Here is a 20,805-nt window from a genome sequence, read left to right as displayed (position 1 = left end):
ATCCTAAGTTTTCTTCTATTCAGCTGCAACGATCTTCTTCATTACTACTGTAATCTCTATTATCTAGATTTTATGTGTGCGTATGTTTGTAAAAGTATAAATTTGCTTCTATCCTATGTTAAATATTATTCTATAAAATTGTTTCCGCATTTAATATCAATCAATATTGAACACACACACACACTCAGAAAAACACTGAACGAAAACGATTTAAACAATACCAACACTGCGACCTCTTCAATGTTCAATTAAATTATTTGTTTAAAGGAAGTTTGTTTGTTTGTTTGTTTTTTTTTTTTTTTTTTGATGACAATAACATTAAACTGTCACAATGTTCATCCTGGGATAACAAATAAAAAGATCAACGAAAAATAAATAAATAAAATAGATAAATATATGCACAATAAATATTTAAACAAAAATCGTAAAGTCAATAGAAAATAACACAAAAGAAGGAAAAAATAAAAATATAATACCACCGACCAAAAAACTAAACTCATTGCGCTGTAAACGAAAGTTTTGAAAACTTTTAAGCGGAACTACAGCACTATGACGGATATGCCGCCTGCAGGCTTACGAGAATTTTTTACAATATCAACCGACAGCAGCACTCTCATGCATAGATCATTGTCTATCTATCTCCTCCTACTATGATGACGACGACGACGATGATGACGATGATGATGATGATGGACGGTACAACTAACAACTTATCTCTACGGACTCGTCTATATGCGTATATGGGGTGTGTGGCTGTGGTTGTATGTATCTCGGTGTGTGTGTGTGTGTGTGTGTGTGTGTCAACGTTTTTAAAAGCATAATAAAATATGTAGAATATATATATATATATATGCATATGTATGTATTCGGTGTCAGTAACTCTGCAAAAAGCATTTGTTTTTCATTCGGCTTCAACTGTTTTCATTTGCTTCTTATTCTTTTTTTCTATTTGCAACTTCTTCTGCCATTTGCTTACTGCTTTTTGTTTTTTTTTTTTTTTTTTATTGTTATTATTATTTTATTTGTGCTTTGTAAGCAAATGCGAAAAAAGCAACTGTCTGTCTTTTCTCGCATCACTATAAAATGTGATATATATAAAAGTACACAAGAAGTAAATGCGATAATGAATAAATAAAGTACTCACTCTGCCCGACTAAGCTCACATACTTTTTAGCTTTAACATAGTTTTTCATTTCATTCGCTTTAAAAATTTTCTTTCTATTTGCAAAGAATTTTTTTAATATATTTTGCAATTTTTTTCAAATATATGCACAAACTTTATACACTTACTCTACTTTCTACTCTTAACTGTTAACAAGTGTGAGATTATGATTACATTTAATATTTAAGATTCGCTGACATAGTCTTCTTCCATTATTTTTTATTTTATTATCATCGTTCTTTTGGCATGCATTTCTTACACATCGATCATTAAATCCAGGATCAATTGTTTTGGAAGTTTGGCAACTTCCCTTGCCTAGTGACTACATGCAACATGGTCTCATCACTTTACTTCATTAGTCATTAAAAAATCGAAATTCGCTTTTCGTAAAAATTCTTGGAAAATATATATATATCGAGAAGCATTATGCTAACAACGGAACCTAGTTTTCTCGATCTACCTATTGTCGGTTAGTCGGTTAGTTGAATTGAATGTGAAAAAGAAACTTCTAATTATATGTAAGGTAGCAGTCTGTCCGCCTACACTTCACTATTCAGGCAATTTTTGAGCTCAACTTAGGGCAGTTTTTATGTGTGTACAGCCACACACGCAATAAACAATTTCAATTCAGCAGTGCGTCGAAACGCATTTACATCGTGCCGATGAGTTCTTAATAAAAGTTGGCTCGACAAGAACCCTTACTTACCAACTTTCCGCCCAACATATATCTTCAGGCCGATCAGGTTGCCCCCATATTCCAACTCAGCTGCGCTTCTTTTTGCTCTCCTTCTCGCAGTGCTCATCAGATTACCTGCACGGGTTAGACTGCTTAGTAATCTACCAATTTTTCCTATATACTCAAGTATGTTCGGTTCTTTCATCTTTTCATTTATTTTTTCTATGTTTCTCTCTTGGCCTCCCCTTTTCGAATTTGGGTAGAACATGGAAATATGAAATCCGTGTAGCGCCAAACTAACATTCGATTGTCATTGAACATGTTGCACGTATTATTCGTATTGCGATTTCTAAGATTATTTCATACATTTTAGTGTATTTACAACAAAAAATTTGAAAAATGTTTTCGGGCTTTAAAAATACATTAAAATTTTCGAAAAACATGTTAAACATTTTGCATTGCTTTTGCTATTATTTGCCATTACGGTCACACCTTTCGAAACTTCCTAACATTTTGACATAATGACTTGTCGTTTCATAAAATTTATTACAATCTTTCATATGGTTACCAAGAACGCGTAATTTCACAAAAACTTAGTGTGATGTTGGTGTTACTTTGTGCTCATATCATATTATTACGAAGCACTTTGCTGCAGCGTAAATCTTAGACGAGTACCATCACTTTGGCAAGCAAGTTTCTCTATCAACCCGTAAGAAAAAAATTTCAATTTTTATTTTACATAAAATTTGATAAAAGCTTAAGTAACTTGTCATGCTTCTCGTAACATTCTACAAGCAAGAAAACTATAAGCGTCTCGATGTGACTGTGACTGTAATTTACTAAATGAGAAATTGGTATAATTGTTAATGACTATATGAAGAGAGACGTAAATTAAAATATTACAGAAAGGAATATCTTGAATTATAGTAATATAGAAAAGGTAAAGGATCTCAGGTTACTACAGCTTTACTGTCCGATTTTCCTTTTAAGATTTCCATATTGGTTTGAAAATAAAGTTTTTGGGCTCATTTCACCTTAAATCGCATAAATCATTCGTCATTCGCTCTTTCTTGAACCACCGTAAAATTGCTGACATTTGCTAGCACAACTCGCCCACAAAAAGTAAAAGGAAGAGTTTTAATAAATTTTAGCTTTAAGCGGAACAAATGCCTTCAGATTAAACAAAGCTAAAACAGAAATTAGACGTTGAATCTTATTCTAGATGGCGTTAAAAAAAGTGTACACAAAGACAAATTCTAATAATAACACAACAATGGCTTAGAACCGCCGAAGATGTAGAAAAGGAGAAGCTAAAGACGGATAAAGGTGACATTACGGCCGTGGCCCCTCCATTGATTATATTCTCTAAATTTGCTACTACTACTAGTAGTAATAGTTATAAGGAGCAAACAAGCAGAAAGTATAGACTTCGAAGGTTATTCTTCTAAAAACGTTCGTGAAGTCATTAAAAGATTTCAACACCTCTGGTACGACACAATCCACAATCAAGCTAAGCAAGTCGTCTTTCAACCGCAGTGGTAGAAATAAGAGGAATTTAGGCGATTGAAGTCGAAAGACTTTGTAAAAATTTCAATTTTCGCTGATCGCCGAAAAAGAATTTCAAAAAAACCAAGGATACGTGATGCCATGTTCAGCAAAACGTGTGATAACAAGGCTAAGTGCATCCAAGTTAGTAGAGACGGGAAAGCAACTTTAATACACTGTCTTGCTTGACAGGCGCCATGAGAAGAAAAGAGTGGGAGTAGAGTACGCTTAATTTGAGAAGTCAAGGGTAGATTTAAAAGGTAGAAAAAAATTGTCATAGCGCTAAGCATAGCCAAAGCCAGGTTTTTAATCAAGGATTAATCTAAGATGCCGCGTTGAGTTCGCGATGTCAATGTGGTATTCTCTATTATTTTAAGAGATCCAAAAAAAATAAAAAAAATACTTTACGAGAACGCTGTCACTTGTAACATCATTTACAAGAAGTTTTCTTGTCAACGCAACATTTATAGTTAGCTTCCTGCCTTCTAAGCCTCGAGGAAGACCGGATATTTTGTTATTATTCTCTTGCCTACATAAACAGTAAAAAGTTCTTCTTTCAAGGCTAAGCTTCTAAAAGCTGGGAATTATTTTATATCGATTTCTATATCAGACTCAAAAATAATTTCGCTAAATCGCAAACAATGAAACTCCAGTGCGTAACGATTTGCAAATTAATTCGCAAACTCATGACAAGGGATTATCAGCGATCTCTGATCTTTCTGCCGTAGTTAACAAACAGTGTCTTTAGAATCTGTGTCTATCTGTGCAGTCGTAAGACCGTTTTAAATTCTTAATTGCACCACTGTACAATTATCAAATATTCTACGTGTGTGGTTTCTTGAGATTATGAGGACATAAAGGTTTCGTCGGTTTCTCATAAAAAAAAGCGAGTTTTGAATTTCCCTTAGCGACATTTTCCACATTTTTGAGAACCTCTTTCGAAATGTAAAACGCGAGCAGTTTATTAAATTGCCGATGATTATATCAGAGTCTTTTATATGAAAAGAAGAATTTGATATACTTTTCTTGCTGCGGGACATAAAAATTACTTAAGCATGGATTTCTTACGAATCCACTTAAGCAAATTGACTAACATATACACCAAGAGTTTTCATTTTAACTGCATGGGAGATGACGACAACGACAACGACAACGAAGACGACGACGACAACGACGACAATTGCTCAAACCGTAGTTGTAAAATAAAACTGAAATAAAAGGTAAATAAAAAGGATGCGTATGTGTCCGTGCATGCGTGCTTTCAATGAAGTAAATATTAAGCAGACATACACAGCATACACAAGTTGCTTATGTGAAAGCACTGAAATATAAATGTAAAACAATTTTGCAATCAGTAAAATAAATGTTTAAATGAAAATTGTGCACATGAAGTAAATTGATAGACGAACATAATAAATACACATTTACGAGCAAGTACAAGAACTGATAGACAGCCACAGTCAGATAGTTAGTTAGTTATTTTGTACTTTCGTACGTATGTGGAAGAGGGTGACAACTAAAACGTTCAACGATAACCTGATAATAGAGTAAATATGTTAATCCCGGCACACAATCTCACAGAGTGAGTCCCATCCTTTTGCACTTGTTCTTACGTTACGTTGGTCGTGGGTCGTGCGGTTGCGTGTCTGTTTGTGCATCATCCCGGAAAGCCAGCAGAGATAGTCGAATGGGCGAATAACTATCTGTGCGCTTTGTATGTTTTATAAAATGGCATTCATTTTTATAGAATATCCTTCAGGTGAAATGTAAATTTAATGAGTTTCAAGAGATTAAAAATGTAACACAATTTTTCTCCTCCACTGTAACTGACGCCAGCGTGTGCATTCGTCGTAATCAGCGTTTACATTAAATACGTCTGCATAACTTAACAATTAGCACAAGCAGTTGTCGTAGCTGCTGATGATGATCGTTACCTTATAGCACAACGATGTACAAGCGAATGTACGACCATATTGAAATTGTGTAAAAATTTGCAAAAATTAAAAAAAAAAATGCTCACATATATATATAGTAAGGGAGAGAATTCGAAAGTCGAGATTTATATTTCCGATCTGTCTTAGCTGATAACCAATTTCAAAGATTAATCTTTTTATATCCATTACTTTGGCTGGATTTCACATCAAAGTCAAATGTATTGCTGTCGCTCAGTCAATCATACCCTCAAGGGACATCTATATATATAGCGATCTAAGATATAGATAGAGGTCGCTAGACGTGTTTTCTTCAAACTATGCACCGAGTTGAGTGACGGGTAACTACGATTCGTTCTGATTCTCATATTTTGGCAGAATCTCACAAAAAGTAAAACATAGACTATGTAGAGTACATTTTAATTAAAATATGTTTTTGCAAACAAGGTTTTCCTCTCTTTTTTTTCTATCTTTTTTTGCTTTTTTTGTTCACCTTCTTGGAAAAAATGTATATGTGAAAGGGCAGAATACACTCTAGTCGGGAAATTTCATTTAAAAGCGGAACACATACCACGGAGACTTTTTTTACATTACCAAAAGGATCCTTACAATAAGTGGGGAATATACACATGAACAAATAAACTAATTTCTCTTGATACTTTTTTGGCTTTTTAGCGAAAAACATATCGCTTTTCTCTTCCTGCATTCATTCCGTCGTCTAGTAAATGAATGTGCATAAATTAAACATATTTTATATTCTTAGAGAGTCTATTTAAGCTGGTATCTACGTTTTTGCTGTTGAAGAAAGTAGCATATAAAATAAATTAAGAGAGAGCTTTATTGCCTTGAAGGCTTGAATTTCGACCACTCCTCATAAAAAATGAATATGCGTTTGTAGCTGGGTGCGATGCAAGCAATTTTCGTGAAGAACATTCTCGAAATTCTGCAGTTTCGTGGTAATAGAAAAAGCACTAAAAGGATAAAGAGCAGCTCAGTCAATTCATACTCCAGCCCCTATTCATACAGACTCTCAAGAATGCTTTATTTGCGCTCTGAGTTCACTGCGTTACAAACAGAATGCCTAACTCACGTTCACATTGCATATCCGAGTAGTGCATACATAAAATATAAAAACTGGAAATTTTTCAATTTCCTTCGTCAAGTGCAGTAAAAACAACTTGATAATCTTGAAATTTATATTATAATTAATGCCGTGGAATAGCGCAGCTAATGGTAATGACGGGCGGCAAACCGTTTTTTTTTTTTTGTCCTTACGCTGCACTGTTAACTTAAATTCAATGGCATTTTCTTATTAATGATATGATGAATGTTTCTTCGTTACATAAATTGAGTTGAAATTATTTAAGAATTATTTAAGCAAAAGCTGATTTACTCGCTTAGATGATACCATTATCTGTCTGCATATAACATACTCGTTTATTCGTTCGTACTGTTCGTGTATGACTGTACTAATTCCGACAAATGGAACCAGATATTTCATCCCATATGGCAAAAGTACTAATTAATCGTACCGTACGATCTTTGCAGTAATAAAGGTTCAGCATTTAAGGCGAACAAGAATTGCGAATCGAGTAATCTTGTTCGCTTCTCTTATAGTCAGTGCCGTTCCATTATTAAATCTTCAATCAAAGATCTTTGTGCAGTAGCCTTTATCGTTCAAAGGTTTTCAACCGACATGAAGGCATTTTGCCGTCTTCCCCAATAACAAGTTAAAGGCTGCATTTATAATTACCATTGAATGAAGCGGGTTCAGCGGTTCGGGTGTTTGCGAAAGATGTGCTGACTTTCATAGGCACTTTGTAATCACTACCAAAGGTTTAGAGTTTTACTCGATTAGCTAACAGTATCAACACGTACGTAAGATTGTAGACGAACCCCCTGCAGTTTACGATTCTAAATCGATGCATTCACGCACTTCCTACCACTCATTGAAACGAATTTTCGTAAACTTGACAAAGTTGCAAGTAAGGCAGACACGAGTAAATTTCATGAAAGTGTTACATACGTATACCAATACGTATATAGTATGTATTTTTTCGGAAATCAGTTTGTGAATTTCAGAGAAAATATCTGTATGCCGCTCTTATAAAATATCGCTTTGGTTAATTATCACGTCATTTATCTACCTCTTTATTTTTTTTGCCTCATAAGCACGTTTTTATTCGCATATTATGTTGTTGCAGGATTCGTTTAAGTATTTTAAAATTACGTAGGTATAAAATAGAGTAAAGAAAAAAAAACGCTTAAGATATTGTTAAAAGAAAGTAAATGAATCTATCATCAGAAAAGAAGCTTTTTCCCTCTCTTTCTTCTATATATACATACAAAAATATACAAAACCACTATTGCTATTCTCTATGTGTGTATTAATCACGACTATTTACTAATACTTTTAAAAGGCTAAAAATGCATTGTATTTCATATTTTTTTTTTTATATTTTTTTTCTTTCTATTAAATCTTTTTCCTTTTTCTCCTCAATTTTTTTAAACTGACATTTTGTTTTAATTGATTTTATTCATCAAGTTTATAAAAGACACCATGTAAATAGAGCAAAAGTATGGTCGTTTTACTTATTTTTTTAGTTATTTTTTTTAATGAATTGAAATTATTCGACTCTTTAATACAATTATACACACCGCCTTTGGCTATTAGTAAATGTTGGTTTTTTTTCAACACACCAAGTCGATAAAAGCAAATGTGTATGGCTATACATTTTTATTATATGTATATTAAGTGTACTGTGTCCTTGATGTTATATATATGTATATATACATATGTGACTGAATTGGTAAAGAAAAGATTAACTCGAGGTGCTTGTTTATATATATGACACCAAACACAGAAAATTTACAAACTGAATGAAAAGTTCAACAACACAAATATTGTAGTAGTTAACTCTACTATAAATGCTTATTTATTGCTGTTTCCATTACTCAATTTCTTTTTACAGAACTGAAAAATCAAATAGAAACGCAAGTAAATGAGCTAAAAACTCAAATAGAGGGAAAATGTGTCATGCAGTGATATGTCATCATACGAAAAGATTACTCTCACATTTATATATAAAAAACAAAACAAAAAAAAAGAGGAAAGAAAAATATATATATATATATACACACTTAAATATAATAACATAAAGTTGAAGCAAACAAATGAAATAACAAAATATATGTATACATGTATATATATATATGTATGCCTATATATATATATTTCAATAAACATATAAAACTCTATATATACATCAACAATAAACAAACAAAAAAATATATATTTCCAATAATATACAAAAAAAAAAAAAAAAAGAAAAACGAAGAGAAAAAAAAACAATTATTAATAATAATAATAAAACAAACATTGACGACAACAACAACAACAAATGTTAGACGAAGCAAGTCGAAAAAAGGGAGGAAACGCTTTTGTCAAATTCTTCATTTTCTCATTGGGAAGTTGCTAAAAATTTATAAACCAACAAACTGCTGAATGTCATATTTATATATACTTATTACATATATGTACTTGTATATATCTATATATGTACTTTAAAATGTAAACTATACAAAAATTAACTAAATGATAAAAGTATATACATATATATGGCAGATGTACATATAACAAGACAACAACAACAATATAATCGGTAATAGATAATTTCCATAAAGTATATACAAAATACTTCAGCTCCTCTTCTCACACTTCTTTACACCTCTTTCAAATTTCTGAAAAGATAGCAAACGACGATACGAACTCTCTTGACTACCTCTTGCTGTATACCACGGATACGGATAAGTTTATTACTGTGACGATGTGAACAACTTGAAAAACAAACAACAAAAAAACAAGAAGAAGACACTCACCTTTAATTAAACGCGACGCGAGGAACCAACACAACAGTTATATAACTATATTTCGCTTACTTCAAGCAAGAGCAACTTTAAGATAAATCTTTGTTTTTTTCTGAAATCTGTAGTAAACGGAATTTTACTCTATCGTCAACGTCAACGTCAGCGTCATAGTCCTTGTCATTGTCATTGTCATTGTGATTATCATTGTTATTGTTATTTTTTTAGGCTATTTAATTAATAGTGTTTCTCGTTTTCGTTTTCAATATTCTGTGTAATGCAATATTTCAATACTAATGCAATGTAAACTGCTGCAAAAGTCTGAAAGTCCTATTAAGATATGACACTTAAAAAATACAGCGGCATCGCTCGCGATGCACTTGCACAGTTACATTATAGTTCTTCTTCAGTTTACATCTCCACGTCATCCCCAAACATTTATTGTTGACAAGAAAAAAAAAAAAAAAAAAAAGAGTAAATAAATAAATAAAGTCGTAACATTTTTTCTCTCTCCTTCTTCTTTTCTCAAAAAAAAAAAAAAAAAGTCCCAAAAAAAAGAAGTAAAAAAAGTATATTCTCTTTCTATAAATCCGATCTTAAGAGAATAAGTACTGCGATGAAGTTGTAAAACAAAAAAGGAAAGATTATCTAATAGTATATAAAATGAAAACAAAAAACGAAAATGCCTTTCATTTAGATGAAATTTATGAAAATCACAATATAAATATAAAACAAAATTGAAAATAATTCAAATAAAAATCAAGAAACTGAAACGTTTAAATAATTGAATAAATTATTATTATAATTTAAAAAAAATATTTATTAAAAAAAAATTAGCAAAAAAGCATTACTTAGGCTGTTAAACCGTATATATATATATATATATGTATATATATATATACTTATATTTGGGTAAAAACAAAAGACAAAAAAAGTAAAAAGTAAAAATTATAATAAATATAAAAAATTAATCATTAAAACAACAATTTAGTAGTTTTTACAAACAAATCCCAGATTTAAGTGTTCTTTGGGATAAAAAGAAAAAACAAAAAATAATATCATTTAATGTTCAACAAGCATGGCGGTAAATAAAAACGAGTGTAGTGAAATCCATCACCACCACCCACATGCTCTCTTTTCTCATAAATCTTGTTTCATAACTCGTCAAGGCGAAGAAACTACACATCGCCAGCAATTGCTCCGAAAAAAATAAATTAAAAAAAAAATAAAAAAAAAAAAATATATATATATATATATATATCACTCTTTGATCTAATTTTTTATATTCTCCCTTCTATATACTATACAAGACATTTTTCTTATTCTCTCTTCCGTCTCTCTTTCTTTTCTTTATCTTTCTTCCTTTCTTCATATCTTTATCTCTCTCTTTTCCTATCCGTGAGTCTTTCTATTTCTCTGACTTTCGCTATAACCTAATTTTCTAATTTTCTTTCAATTTTCTTAATCGTCTTCTTTTCAATCTATATATACTTTTCTCCTTCGCCTCTGTGTATATGTGTGTGTGTGAGAGAGATTCAAATACCATACACCAACTAACATTCGCCAACAACGTTCAAAATGATCCATTGTCAGCAAAAATGTAAGTAAACATATAACTTTATACTTAAATCTACTATTTTTTTGACTTAATTCTCATATCTAATTAATGTAAAAATTCATTATTATTTTTATGTTAACTTATAGCTCTATATACCTGCTACACGTATTTATTTACCTTATAAACAATCCAAACTTTCTTACTTTAATCTAAAAACTTTACTACATATACGAGTTATAACAATGTGCCAATGAATCTTTGATTTCATTTACTTACGTCAAATGTTATTTAAGAGAATTCTTTAGATTCGCATAACCGTAAACTGAGGGAACACGAGAAGCTCCAAAATCAAATTCACTTCATTTTGGAGAGGCAGTTTTTTTCGCTTTATTCGGGTGCACAACTCGATAGCTCTTAATGCTCTTTACAACAACAAAAAATGCTTGCACTCAATTTTTCGTCGCGTTCTGGGTCAACTATTGCAGACTCATTCTTGGAACTCTTTCATAGCCCGTAGTAAGGACCCATGCTTTCATCTACTGCATGACCCCATTAGTATTGGAAAGGAGTGAAATCCGTGCGTATCGAGCTATTCGAGTTCATTTCAATTCGCTTCCCAGTAGCATTTATCTATGGAAAGATTCGAAATTTGTAGTATTTGTCCGTAGTTCTATAAATATTTGGTGTAAAAATCTGACCTGCATCGATCCACTTATAGGCCCACCTATCATCAAAACATTTCTCAAGTTATATATATCTTAGTTATGGAACTTTGTTTAACTTATAGCCCTTTTGTGGTTTTCGCTTCTTTCCCTTGCCCTTCTTTTTGACTGCAACTCGCCTGCTTCGCCTGCTTGGCAGATATATCATCAATTTCTGAACGTTTCCTTTGTTCACGAATTTCACGAATTATTTAAGGGTTTTTTGCCTCTTTCCAAGTCACATCCTCTCCTAAATTGAATGTTTCCAAACTGTTTTATCGTTGCCGGACAATCGTTATTTATGATCATGCATACGAAGATGCATATATAGTCAGTTATATACATGCGTTCCAAGTTCAGCTAAGCGTTAGTCAAAGATAAAAGCAGCTTTCTCAAACAGCCTTTTGTGAATAGACTTACATACCCATATATACTTATGTGAGATAAGTTAAAAGAATTCAATAATAAAAAGAATTAAAGCAAATATGTGATAAAAAATAGTTGAAAAATTCTTCTTAAAAATCCTCTTCTTTTTTTTTTTTATTTCTTTATTTAGTCAATAGCAACAACAAAATAAAGTTGAAAAGAAAAGCAGTTGTCTTCGGTTTTTAGCAAGAGCGAATTCGGGCATAAAGCCGTAATAGTTTCAGTGCGGATAACGATAATTGATCTGAAAATGTAAACCGAATGCTTTTGTAGCGAATTGTACAGAAAGTGAAAATATTTAATAAAACCCTTTGTTAACAATTCAACTGCATTCAATAGTAGTATATGATAAATTATGTTAGTTAAGGAAATATAAATTTTTGGTCAGATGTGTTTTTGCGGGAAAAATCTTTCTTTCGTAAATCCTGCTTTACTAGCGAATGTTTAGGAAAGTGGTAATGTAAGCTGGGCACCTTACGGAAAATATGATTTATTGCAAACAAACAATTCGCTTATGTTTTCATATATGTTTCATATATTTCTGCGTAAGGATAAGTCATCCTTTAGTTGTAGCCAATCCGCAACCCGCTCTGAGAGTATGTGTTGACTTAAAAGCACTTCGCAAAATGACCACAGAAGACATGTCCTGAGTACTGTTACTAACGCGACGAAGACAAATCGTATCAGTTTGACTTAACATCTGCTTATAGGTTCGATATCTCTCTGTTGCTTACTATTTTGAGGCTTATTGTATTATTATATATGGTTTGGAATTATTCCACGAAGGGTTATTAAAACCTTAAGTTGGGATATGAAGTTTGTGTGATTAAAAGCATATTTCGGATTAAGAGGGAGATGGGATAATCCACAAAGTATGCATTAGTCAACCGAGGAACGAGGAGATAGAACGGCCACGATGAATGCCCTCCTCAGTGATAGCTAATCATATTTAACTAAATATTGTTATAGGAACAGGTGAAGCGTATATCAATTCTTTGAGTGAGTAAATGTGCCGTGACTCCCTGCGTAGATTCTTTAGTTATCCATTAATACCATCAAGCATTTATTACCAAGTCTTAAGAAAATTACTGCCGACTAATAGGAAATTAAAGAAGGCGTCGTTACAAAGGCGACGTCTCTGGTTAAGTGGGCGCCTACTTCCAAACACGGATTTTTCTATAATCGACAAAAAACAAAATCCACCTAGCATCGTGAGGTGATTCGAAATTGTGGTCATCCTACTCGTGTGTGTAAAGCCATTTATTCGAGATTTATTGAGACGCGAATATGTTCCTAACGGCGGTAACTTTCATAATTTGCTTTCAATCTAGAATGGGGAGAAACGATCTACTTTCTTATTGAACCAACTGATCTTGGCAATCGCGAAGATTGGTTGCATTTGTGATCGCGCCACAGCGTCTGACTGACTAACTGTAAAAATTGCTTTGTTCAATTACTTTTTTGCCAACGGTTTAAATGCGTGCAAGTGTGTTCAAAATGCGTAGCGTACAGCCTTATAAGTAAGCATCTTTGTGAGCAATTTATATAATCGGCGTCGATCATATTCCGTCAATTTGGCAATTCTTACTTCTCCACGATTCGGTTCGTTGATCCGCATCAAAGTTTTTTATTGTAGTAATAAAAAATCGTGCAAATTATCTTGATTGACGTATTAGCATGCAAAACCGGAAGCATTACAAATTTAACGATGGCGTTTATTGCCTAATCGGTAAACTGATAAAAATGTTAGGTAATTGTTCTACAGACCCACCGCATAGATTTGATGAACGAACAGTATTCTGATGTGTGATTAAATTTCCATTATGACATGTAAACACCCTATTGCGATCAAATTCTGAATATCGCTTTGCGAGGTCGACCATCATATACTCTTTACCGTGGTAGGGGGTAAAAAACTTAATCACATGAACAAAGACAGAGGTGCATTGTCAGTGGCAGTCGGATATTCTAAAAGTAAAGGCTTTTAAATAGTCTCATGCCATTCTTAAGCTTAGCACATTGCGAGGGCAGTTTTTACTTCCAGTTTCAGATGCAACCTATTACTACGGCATTCTGTTCTATTTAAGTGAGTTCACATTAGATAGAAGCAAACAGTGAAAATGTGTAGCAAAAGCAATAAATAAATCTAGTGGAAATGGAAATCCATACCAAGAGACCCCTCCCCTTTCACCTGCAAAAGGCAAATAGAAATTGTTTTCAGGAATTATATTAAAATTAGTTCAGAGCTATAAATATCAACGAAACTAATTAAACAAAAAACCAGAGAATTTATTTTAAAATTTTACTTAAAGAAAAGAAATATTTTACAACAAAGAGCAGCAATATATTATTACAAATGTATATTAAACTAACAATATATATAATATATAAATATGTATATAAATACATAATAATAAATATTTAAATAAAATCAAGCTATGTATATATAAAAGTAAAAGAATTATTTAATATAATAAATTTATATATACATATACATATAAATATAATATATGTGTATATATGTAAAATATAAATGCACGTGTATACATAGATATATATGTACACAATAGAAAAAGACGGCATGTTTTATAATTTTCGAACATATCAGGCATAAGTTGTTTACAATCGTGTAATAAATATAAATAAAAATATATTATGATATATATATATATCTATATATATATATATATAAATTATATACATATGTGTGTATGTATATAAAATTATATAATATTTTTAAGTATTTTTTTAATATATTTTCAATGCTTTCTCCAAACTAAACCACCGTTACGTTAATTAAAACTGGCTTTTTACTTCTTTGTTTCTCTTTTTCTTCCTTTTTCTCTTTCTTACTCTAATTTTTCTATTTCACTAACTATGCCTACGTCTACGTTCTGCTCAATGTGCGATCGATGTCGAAACACTTTTCCAAACAAAACTAAACATCAATGACAACAACAACAACAACAACAACAACAACAAAAACAACAACAATTACAATAACTACACATAATGGGTACAACAACATTTAACAAATCAAATTAAATTAAATTTTATTTAAGTCTTAGGAACGAACTGTAAACGAGTTTGAGCCTTTTTTTTGGGCTTTGCAAAGAGTTGCGAAAACTTTCAGAAATTAAAATTTATTTTGATTTAAAATTTTAAAAAAATGTACATATATATATGTACTACTTATGTACTGCTCTAAATCTCATTGCATGAGAACTAGTTTTAGTAATTTTAAAACAAAAGCAAAAAAAAGAATTATGTAAGGTACTCTTTCGTCCTTTTGTGCCTACCGAGCTAGAGGGCAAACTGTACTAGCCATGTACATCGACCAATTCTAGAACTGTAAACGCGGAGACGCAAAAGGTATACTTTACGATATCTGGAGCTTTCTCGACGAATCCTCAGATCCATGCATGTCCACCATATTTGAAATTTGTTTCATAAAATGTTTAATTCTCAATTATGGGAGATGGGCATTTTTGTTTGCTACTCAAAAATTACTCTACCAGATATTGGGCTCAGATGACGATTCCTTGCAATTATTTTCTAATACCAAGCAGCCGTATGTGTTTATAACAAAAACTGACAAACAAACACCATTTGTTTCATATCAAAGATTTCCACAAGTTTTATAACAAATTGTTTAGAAAAAAGACATGACGACTGTATTCGTATTAATTAAAAAATTAATTAATCCCATTTAGACCAATTCTCTGCTTTAGTTTTCTTAGCTCCCCCGAGTGCAAAGAGAGCAATTAAGTAATTCTTACGTAAGACTTCTATAAGTGGAATAGGTGCGCATACCTGCTGCAGTCACTCTCACTTCTAAATTCTTTACTCTAAGCTCTGTACTAAGTTACGTGCAAATTGGCTCGTTTAAGCAATCCTTCATGCGTAATACAGTTTCCAGGCGGCACATAGCTGCACTATTAATTCTTGATATTAAGCAAGTTTTGTATTTACTATATATTATAATGAACGTGACATTGTAATTTCGTAACCAATCGTATTTCTTATTGTTTGACAATTGAGGTTATGTGCAATACTATAATAGGCAATCACTTCGATTATGCTGAATTTCTTATTTCCGGATGGCAACTGGTCACTGGCGTAAAGACAAAGACCAGACGCAGTATTTGCAATTGAAACGGATTCGATTGTTATCGGCGTTTCATAGAAAAAGGAACATGCAAGGCCGATATACGATTTGATACGATTATAATGACTTTAACGGATTAAGGGCAAGTTTGTGGGCATTTCGTTTCTCAATATCTCATTCTATTCATTGAATGACGATGGATAAAAGGCAGGATTCAATTAAGATCACCAAAGTAAATAAACTAAGTTTAACCGTCCGCGCTTTCCACACACAGCACACTCTAAATGAACATTTTCATGACCAAACCAAAATTATTTCTCTATGGATCGCAATTTATAGAGAACTGCCTGATATTTGTATAGACATTAATGCCCAAAAACGCTTTAACCAATGAGTTTTGATGCATTCCTTAAGTGACGAATGCATTCAAAATACATGATCCTCTGTACTCTCTTTCCTCTCTTTAATCTCTTCTTCGTCCCACAATACCATATAAAAATCGTCAGTTAGAATGACTCGAACGTGATTCGGGTGCAAGTAGCACTTCATTCAGCAAAAATTCCTAAATCTATATATTAAGTAAATAAAATCAGTTCATATAAAAATTAGTTAACAAATCTTACATTTATCTAAGTTAAAGAATACAGAGTAATATATACATATATATAACGTAGTTCGTTTATTGCTTTCTCTAACAACCATATTTCTTAAAAAAAAAACAAAAAAAAAAAAACAATCTCTTCTCTTCGTCTTTGCACTACTCCCTTCCTCTTTTTAAAAGTGTTATAATTTATTTTCGCTTTCATAGCTTCCCATCTCTGGAAGACACTTAGAACATAACCTCAATTGTGTGTTTTTGGTTTCTATAAATATTATATACAAAATAATTTTATTATTGAATTGAATTTAATAACAGCAACAATAATATATACAAAAATTTAAAAAAATATATATAAAATGAAAAAAAACTTAAAAACAATACTTAAAACGCAAACCAACCGAATTAAATATAATAAATCAAGCCAAATTCTAAATAATATTTTTAAATGTTATATAGAAAAACTTGGAAGCCCATTTAATGATGGAAATGATATATATTATGGTAATAAAAGTGATTTAAACAAAGGATTAAAGTTTATTAAAAGATTATTTAAAACAAAACAAAAAAAAAAAGAACAAGAAAAACACTTTATAGGTTTTTTGCTCTGTGTTTAATAAAAAGCAGCTTAACTTTATGTTATAACATTTTAATTAATCTCTTAATAAATTACAATAAATAATTATTTAAAATTATTATTGAAAATTGTTTTCAAAAAAATTTGTTATTACAATTGTTGTTGTTTTCCAATTTACAGAGAAGAGAAGTTTTATCAAAACACAAAAACAAAAAAAAAACAAAAAAATCAATAAATAAATGAATAAAATAAAAATAATAATAATGAAAAACTAAATAAACAAACAAAAGAGAAGATAAAGTTTAGCTGTCTTTTATTAACGATGAAATAATAATCATAGGGACATATATATATATATATATATATGTATATATGTATATATGTATGTAAAAACAACAAATTATATATTTATAAAGACAACAATAAAAACCAACAACAATAAAATGAAAATATAATATATAAAAAAAGAAGAAGCAAATAAACCAGAATTAACAAAAAAACCAATAAATAAATTATGTTCAAAAGGAAACCATGTTATATACAAGACACTAAATCAAGAAGAAAAAAAAGGAGGCAAAACCAAGAAAAAAAAGAAAAAAATTAATTTCAAAAAAGTAAATGCTATAAATAATGATGTTGTTTAATTATTGTTACTTTGAAAAATTTAATAATTGAATAATTATAACAGAACAGATGAAAAAAAAAAAAAAACTCAATAAAAAAATTATATAAAAACTTGAAACCTCTCAGCATTTTATTCCAATGATATATGGTGTTTGGACAAACAGATACAATTTCATAAAAGACATTCATTCATACATTGAAAAACTGCTAGGAAATATCAAACAACAATTGACGCCTGCTTGCTTATAATGCTTGGCCTCGCTCGCTCTCTCTCTCTCTCTCTCTCTCTCTCTCTCTCTCTTTCTCTCTCTTTCTTTTTCTCTCTCTCTCTCTTCCTCTCTCTCTCTCTCTCTTTTATCCTTTTCACTTGCCTTCATTTTCTCTCCACCTCCTTATCCAACTTTCTAACCTCTTTGTCTTGTCATTCTATTTCTGTCTCTCCTTCTCGTAGAATTTATACATGAGTGTGTGTGTGTATGTGTGTTTGCGTGTTTACCGTGTGTGTGTGTGTGTGTGTGTATGCCTCGCCTTCCTTGAATGAATTAACTATCAATTTTACAGCATATACAATACAAAATAGCTGCCTACTTTAGAGAGGCCTTTAATTATCTCTTATTTTACGGAATGTCTCTAAAAATGTGAAACAAAAAAAAAAAATAACCTGATTATTATGATGTATAACTTACGTATGTATGTATGTATGTTGGCTATGAATTTAATCTTGTTTCCCTGTTACTAAACTATGAGTAGCTTTCTTCTCGTTTATAAATATGTGTATGTACGTATGGTTGTATGTTTTTGTGTTTTGCTTAGCTAAGGGTAAGTTATCATTTTTGTATATGAGCCCTGTATTATAATTTCAGGTGGTTGTGGTTGGTTATGGAACATTTGTAAATAGTTTACCTCACCAATAAACTCAATTACACACACATTGGTACGTATGTATGTGTATCTTAAAGAGACAAATTAAATTAATAATGCAAATATGAAAATCAATTGCATTTATTATATATAACGACATATGATAGTATATAAAGATGTGTACAGTCTGCGGAATATTTTTCACAAATCTATCCAAACAACTTGTTTTTTTTTTTGTTATTGTACGATAAATGCGAATCTATTATTGGCAATATTGCTAAGTGACGACGCAAGCATTATAATAATGGAGCGTAAAGTTTCGACGCTTTTCGCGTCGAATCGTGATGATATCAGCGTGAAATTCCGAACCAATTTATTCATGTCCGTCTTATGCTTAAACTAATACCGGTTTGCGTTTATGCTATTGGTTACTTAAGAACTCTTAGTATAGTCTGCATCGAAGAAATGTGTGAGGGGGGGACGAGAATGGACGAAATGGACGATACGTAGATAAACATTCATTTGTCAATGCAGGTTTAAGATCAACACCTCTCTATGCGAAGGCACAATAACGTATGATTATCAATCACATAATGCTGCACTTAAACGATATTGTTTTAGTTGTAAAAATCTTAAAACACACTTTGGAAAAATATTACAACTCACGAGAGAGAACACAGACGCCATAAACGAATTACATCCCAGGTCTGTCGTCCAAAAACAAACTCTCACTCTCCCTAACCTTGCAATTTATAATGATTGTATAATGCTTTTGCTTTGAATAACTTTTGCGAATTTATATAAATCATTTTTTATTTGCAGCTAAATTTAAAAAACGTCTTAGCGATGCGTTCAAAAATTGCCCTTTGAAAAATTTGTTTTAACTCTCCAAAAATCTTTCAGAATCGATACGTAGTGATAAAGGGAAAATACTTTTTCAATTACGGTTTCAAAATTTTCCCCTAAAAAAATTTTATTCAAATTTAAAAATATATTCAATGAAGCAAAAACCAGGACGGAGATCGTTAAATCATTTTTTTGAAAACTAAAATAAAATTTTAAAAGTAAATTTTAATGTAGAATTTGATGGCCTTTTGTTCAATGATGTGTATACACATAACTATAACGAATAAAAAAATTATATATATATATATATATATATATATATAAGATATTTTAAACAAAAAAAAAAAAAAAAAAAAAACAAAAAAAAAACAAATAAAAACAGATAAAAAATAGATCTTTTTGTTAAAAACAATAGGAGCTAAGTGCATATTCCGTAAGCGAAAGAGGAGGGTTTTGAAAAGTGTTACAAACATTGCAATAGTTATTATTATTATTATTATTATTATTATTATATACACAACTTTGAATTTTGAATTTAACGTAACTTTAGAAAACTTATATGTTATACAATATAGCGCATAGTTAAGTGCAACAAAAAATAACGGTGAGTGCGAGCTTACTACGATTACATTAATAGTAAACGATGTTTGTGAAGAAATTAACTGATAATCAATAATCACACACGCAAGAGAACTTCAATGAACAACGACCCTAGATTTTAGTCAGTTTTATGAATATTTGTACAAATAAACAAAAAAAAATTTATTTGAATTTATGTTCAGCTATTATCAATATATACACATATATATATATTGCAAAAATATTAAGATGAAAATAGGTGCAATAATACCTATAGAAAGCTATAGACGCCAGAATTAGCCAACCTTTAACAAATCACTTCTCATTCTTTAGTTTTTCTTTTCGTTTGATTGCTTAAAACGCGTACATATACATACATACATACACGAAGAAATTAAAAACAAAAAGCGGTTGTAATTCTCTTTAGAACAAATTTAATAATAAAAAACAAAAAAAAGAAAAAAACCAAAAGCGAAAAGTGTTTTTCGTCCTTGGGCGAATTTTTTTATACCCACTACCGACTCTCGCCGCAACGAACAATTCATATTTGATGCATACCGTAACATAATTGATTGATTGCTAACTTTTCAAAGTCGAAAATGTATACGATTTCCTGGCAATTATGGACAGCCGTAGGGCGCCCCATAATCGATTGATTCATATGCGCACCTTAGCAGAGAATGTTTTAACGCGAAGAAAAAAGAATTGGCAATCGTTTGCTGGCTTCTTAATTACGAAATAAATTTGTT

At 31.1% G+C, this 20,805-nt stretch overlaps 1 protein-coding gene and 1 long non-coding RNA gene across 8 annotated transcripts in view; both read left to right on the top strand.

Moving 5' to 3' along the window:
• LOC119634658 (complexin) overlaps window positions 1-20,805 on the top strand; it is a 206,455-nt gene that overhangs the window by 172,773 nt on the left and 12,877 nt on the right. For 2 of the 7 annotated variants that reach the window (XM_038028931.1, XM_038028930.1), the window contains one exon: window positions 8,287-8,442. The exons of the other annotated variants lie outside the window; for them this stretch is intronic. In XM_038028931.1, the coding sequence (XP_037884859.1) occupies window positions 8,287-8,360 (74 nt within the window). In that variant the 3' untranslated portion in view covers window positions 8,361-8,442. Of the gene's footprint in view, window positions 1-8,286; window positions 8,443-20,805 lie in introns of those variants that run through there. 7 annotated transcript variants of the gene reach the window in all.
• Window positions 10,111-17,395, top strand: LOC119634659. The gene is made up of 2 exons (XR_005246969.1): window positions 10,111-10,778; window positions 14,926-17,395. It is a non-coding gene; the product is annotated as an uncharacterized LOC119634659 (long non-coding RNA).

This window comes from Glossina fuscipes, unplaced genomic scaffold, assembly GCF_014805625.2.
Source record: "Glossina fuscipes isolate IAEA_lab_2018 unplaced genomic scaffold, Yale_Gfus_2 3, whole genome shotgun sequence".
In the NCBI taxonomy this organism is placed as follows: domain Eukaryota; kingdom Metazoa; phylum Arthropoda; class Insecta; order Diptera; family Glossinidae; genus Glossina; species Glossina fuscipes.
This window is presented reverse-complemented; position numbering and strand designations above follow the sequence as displayed.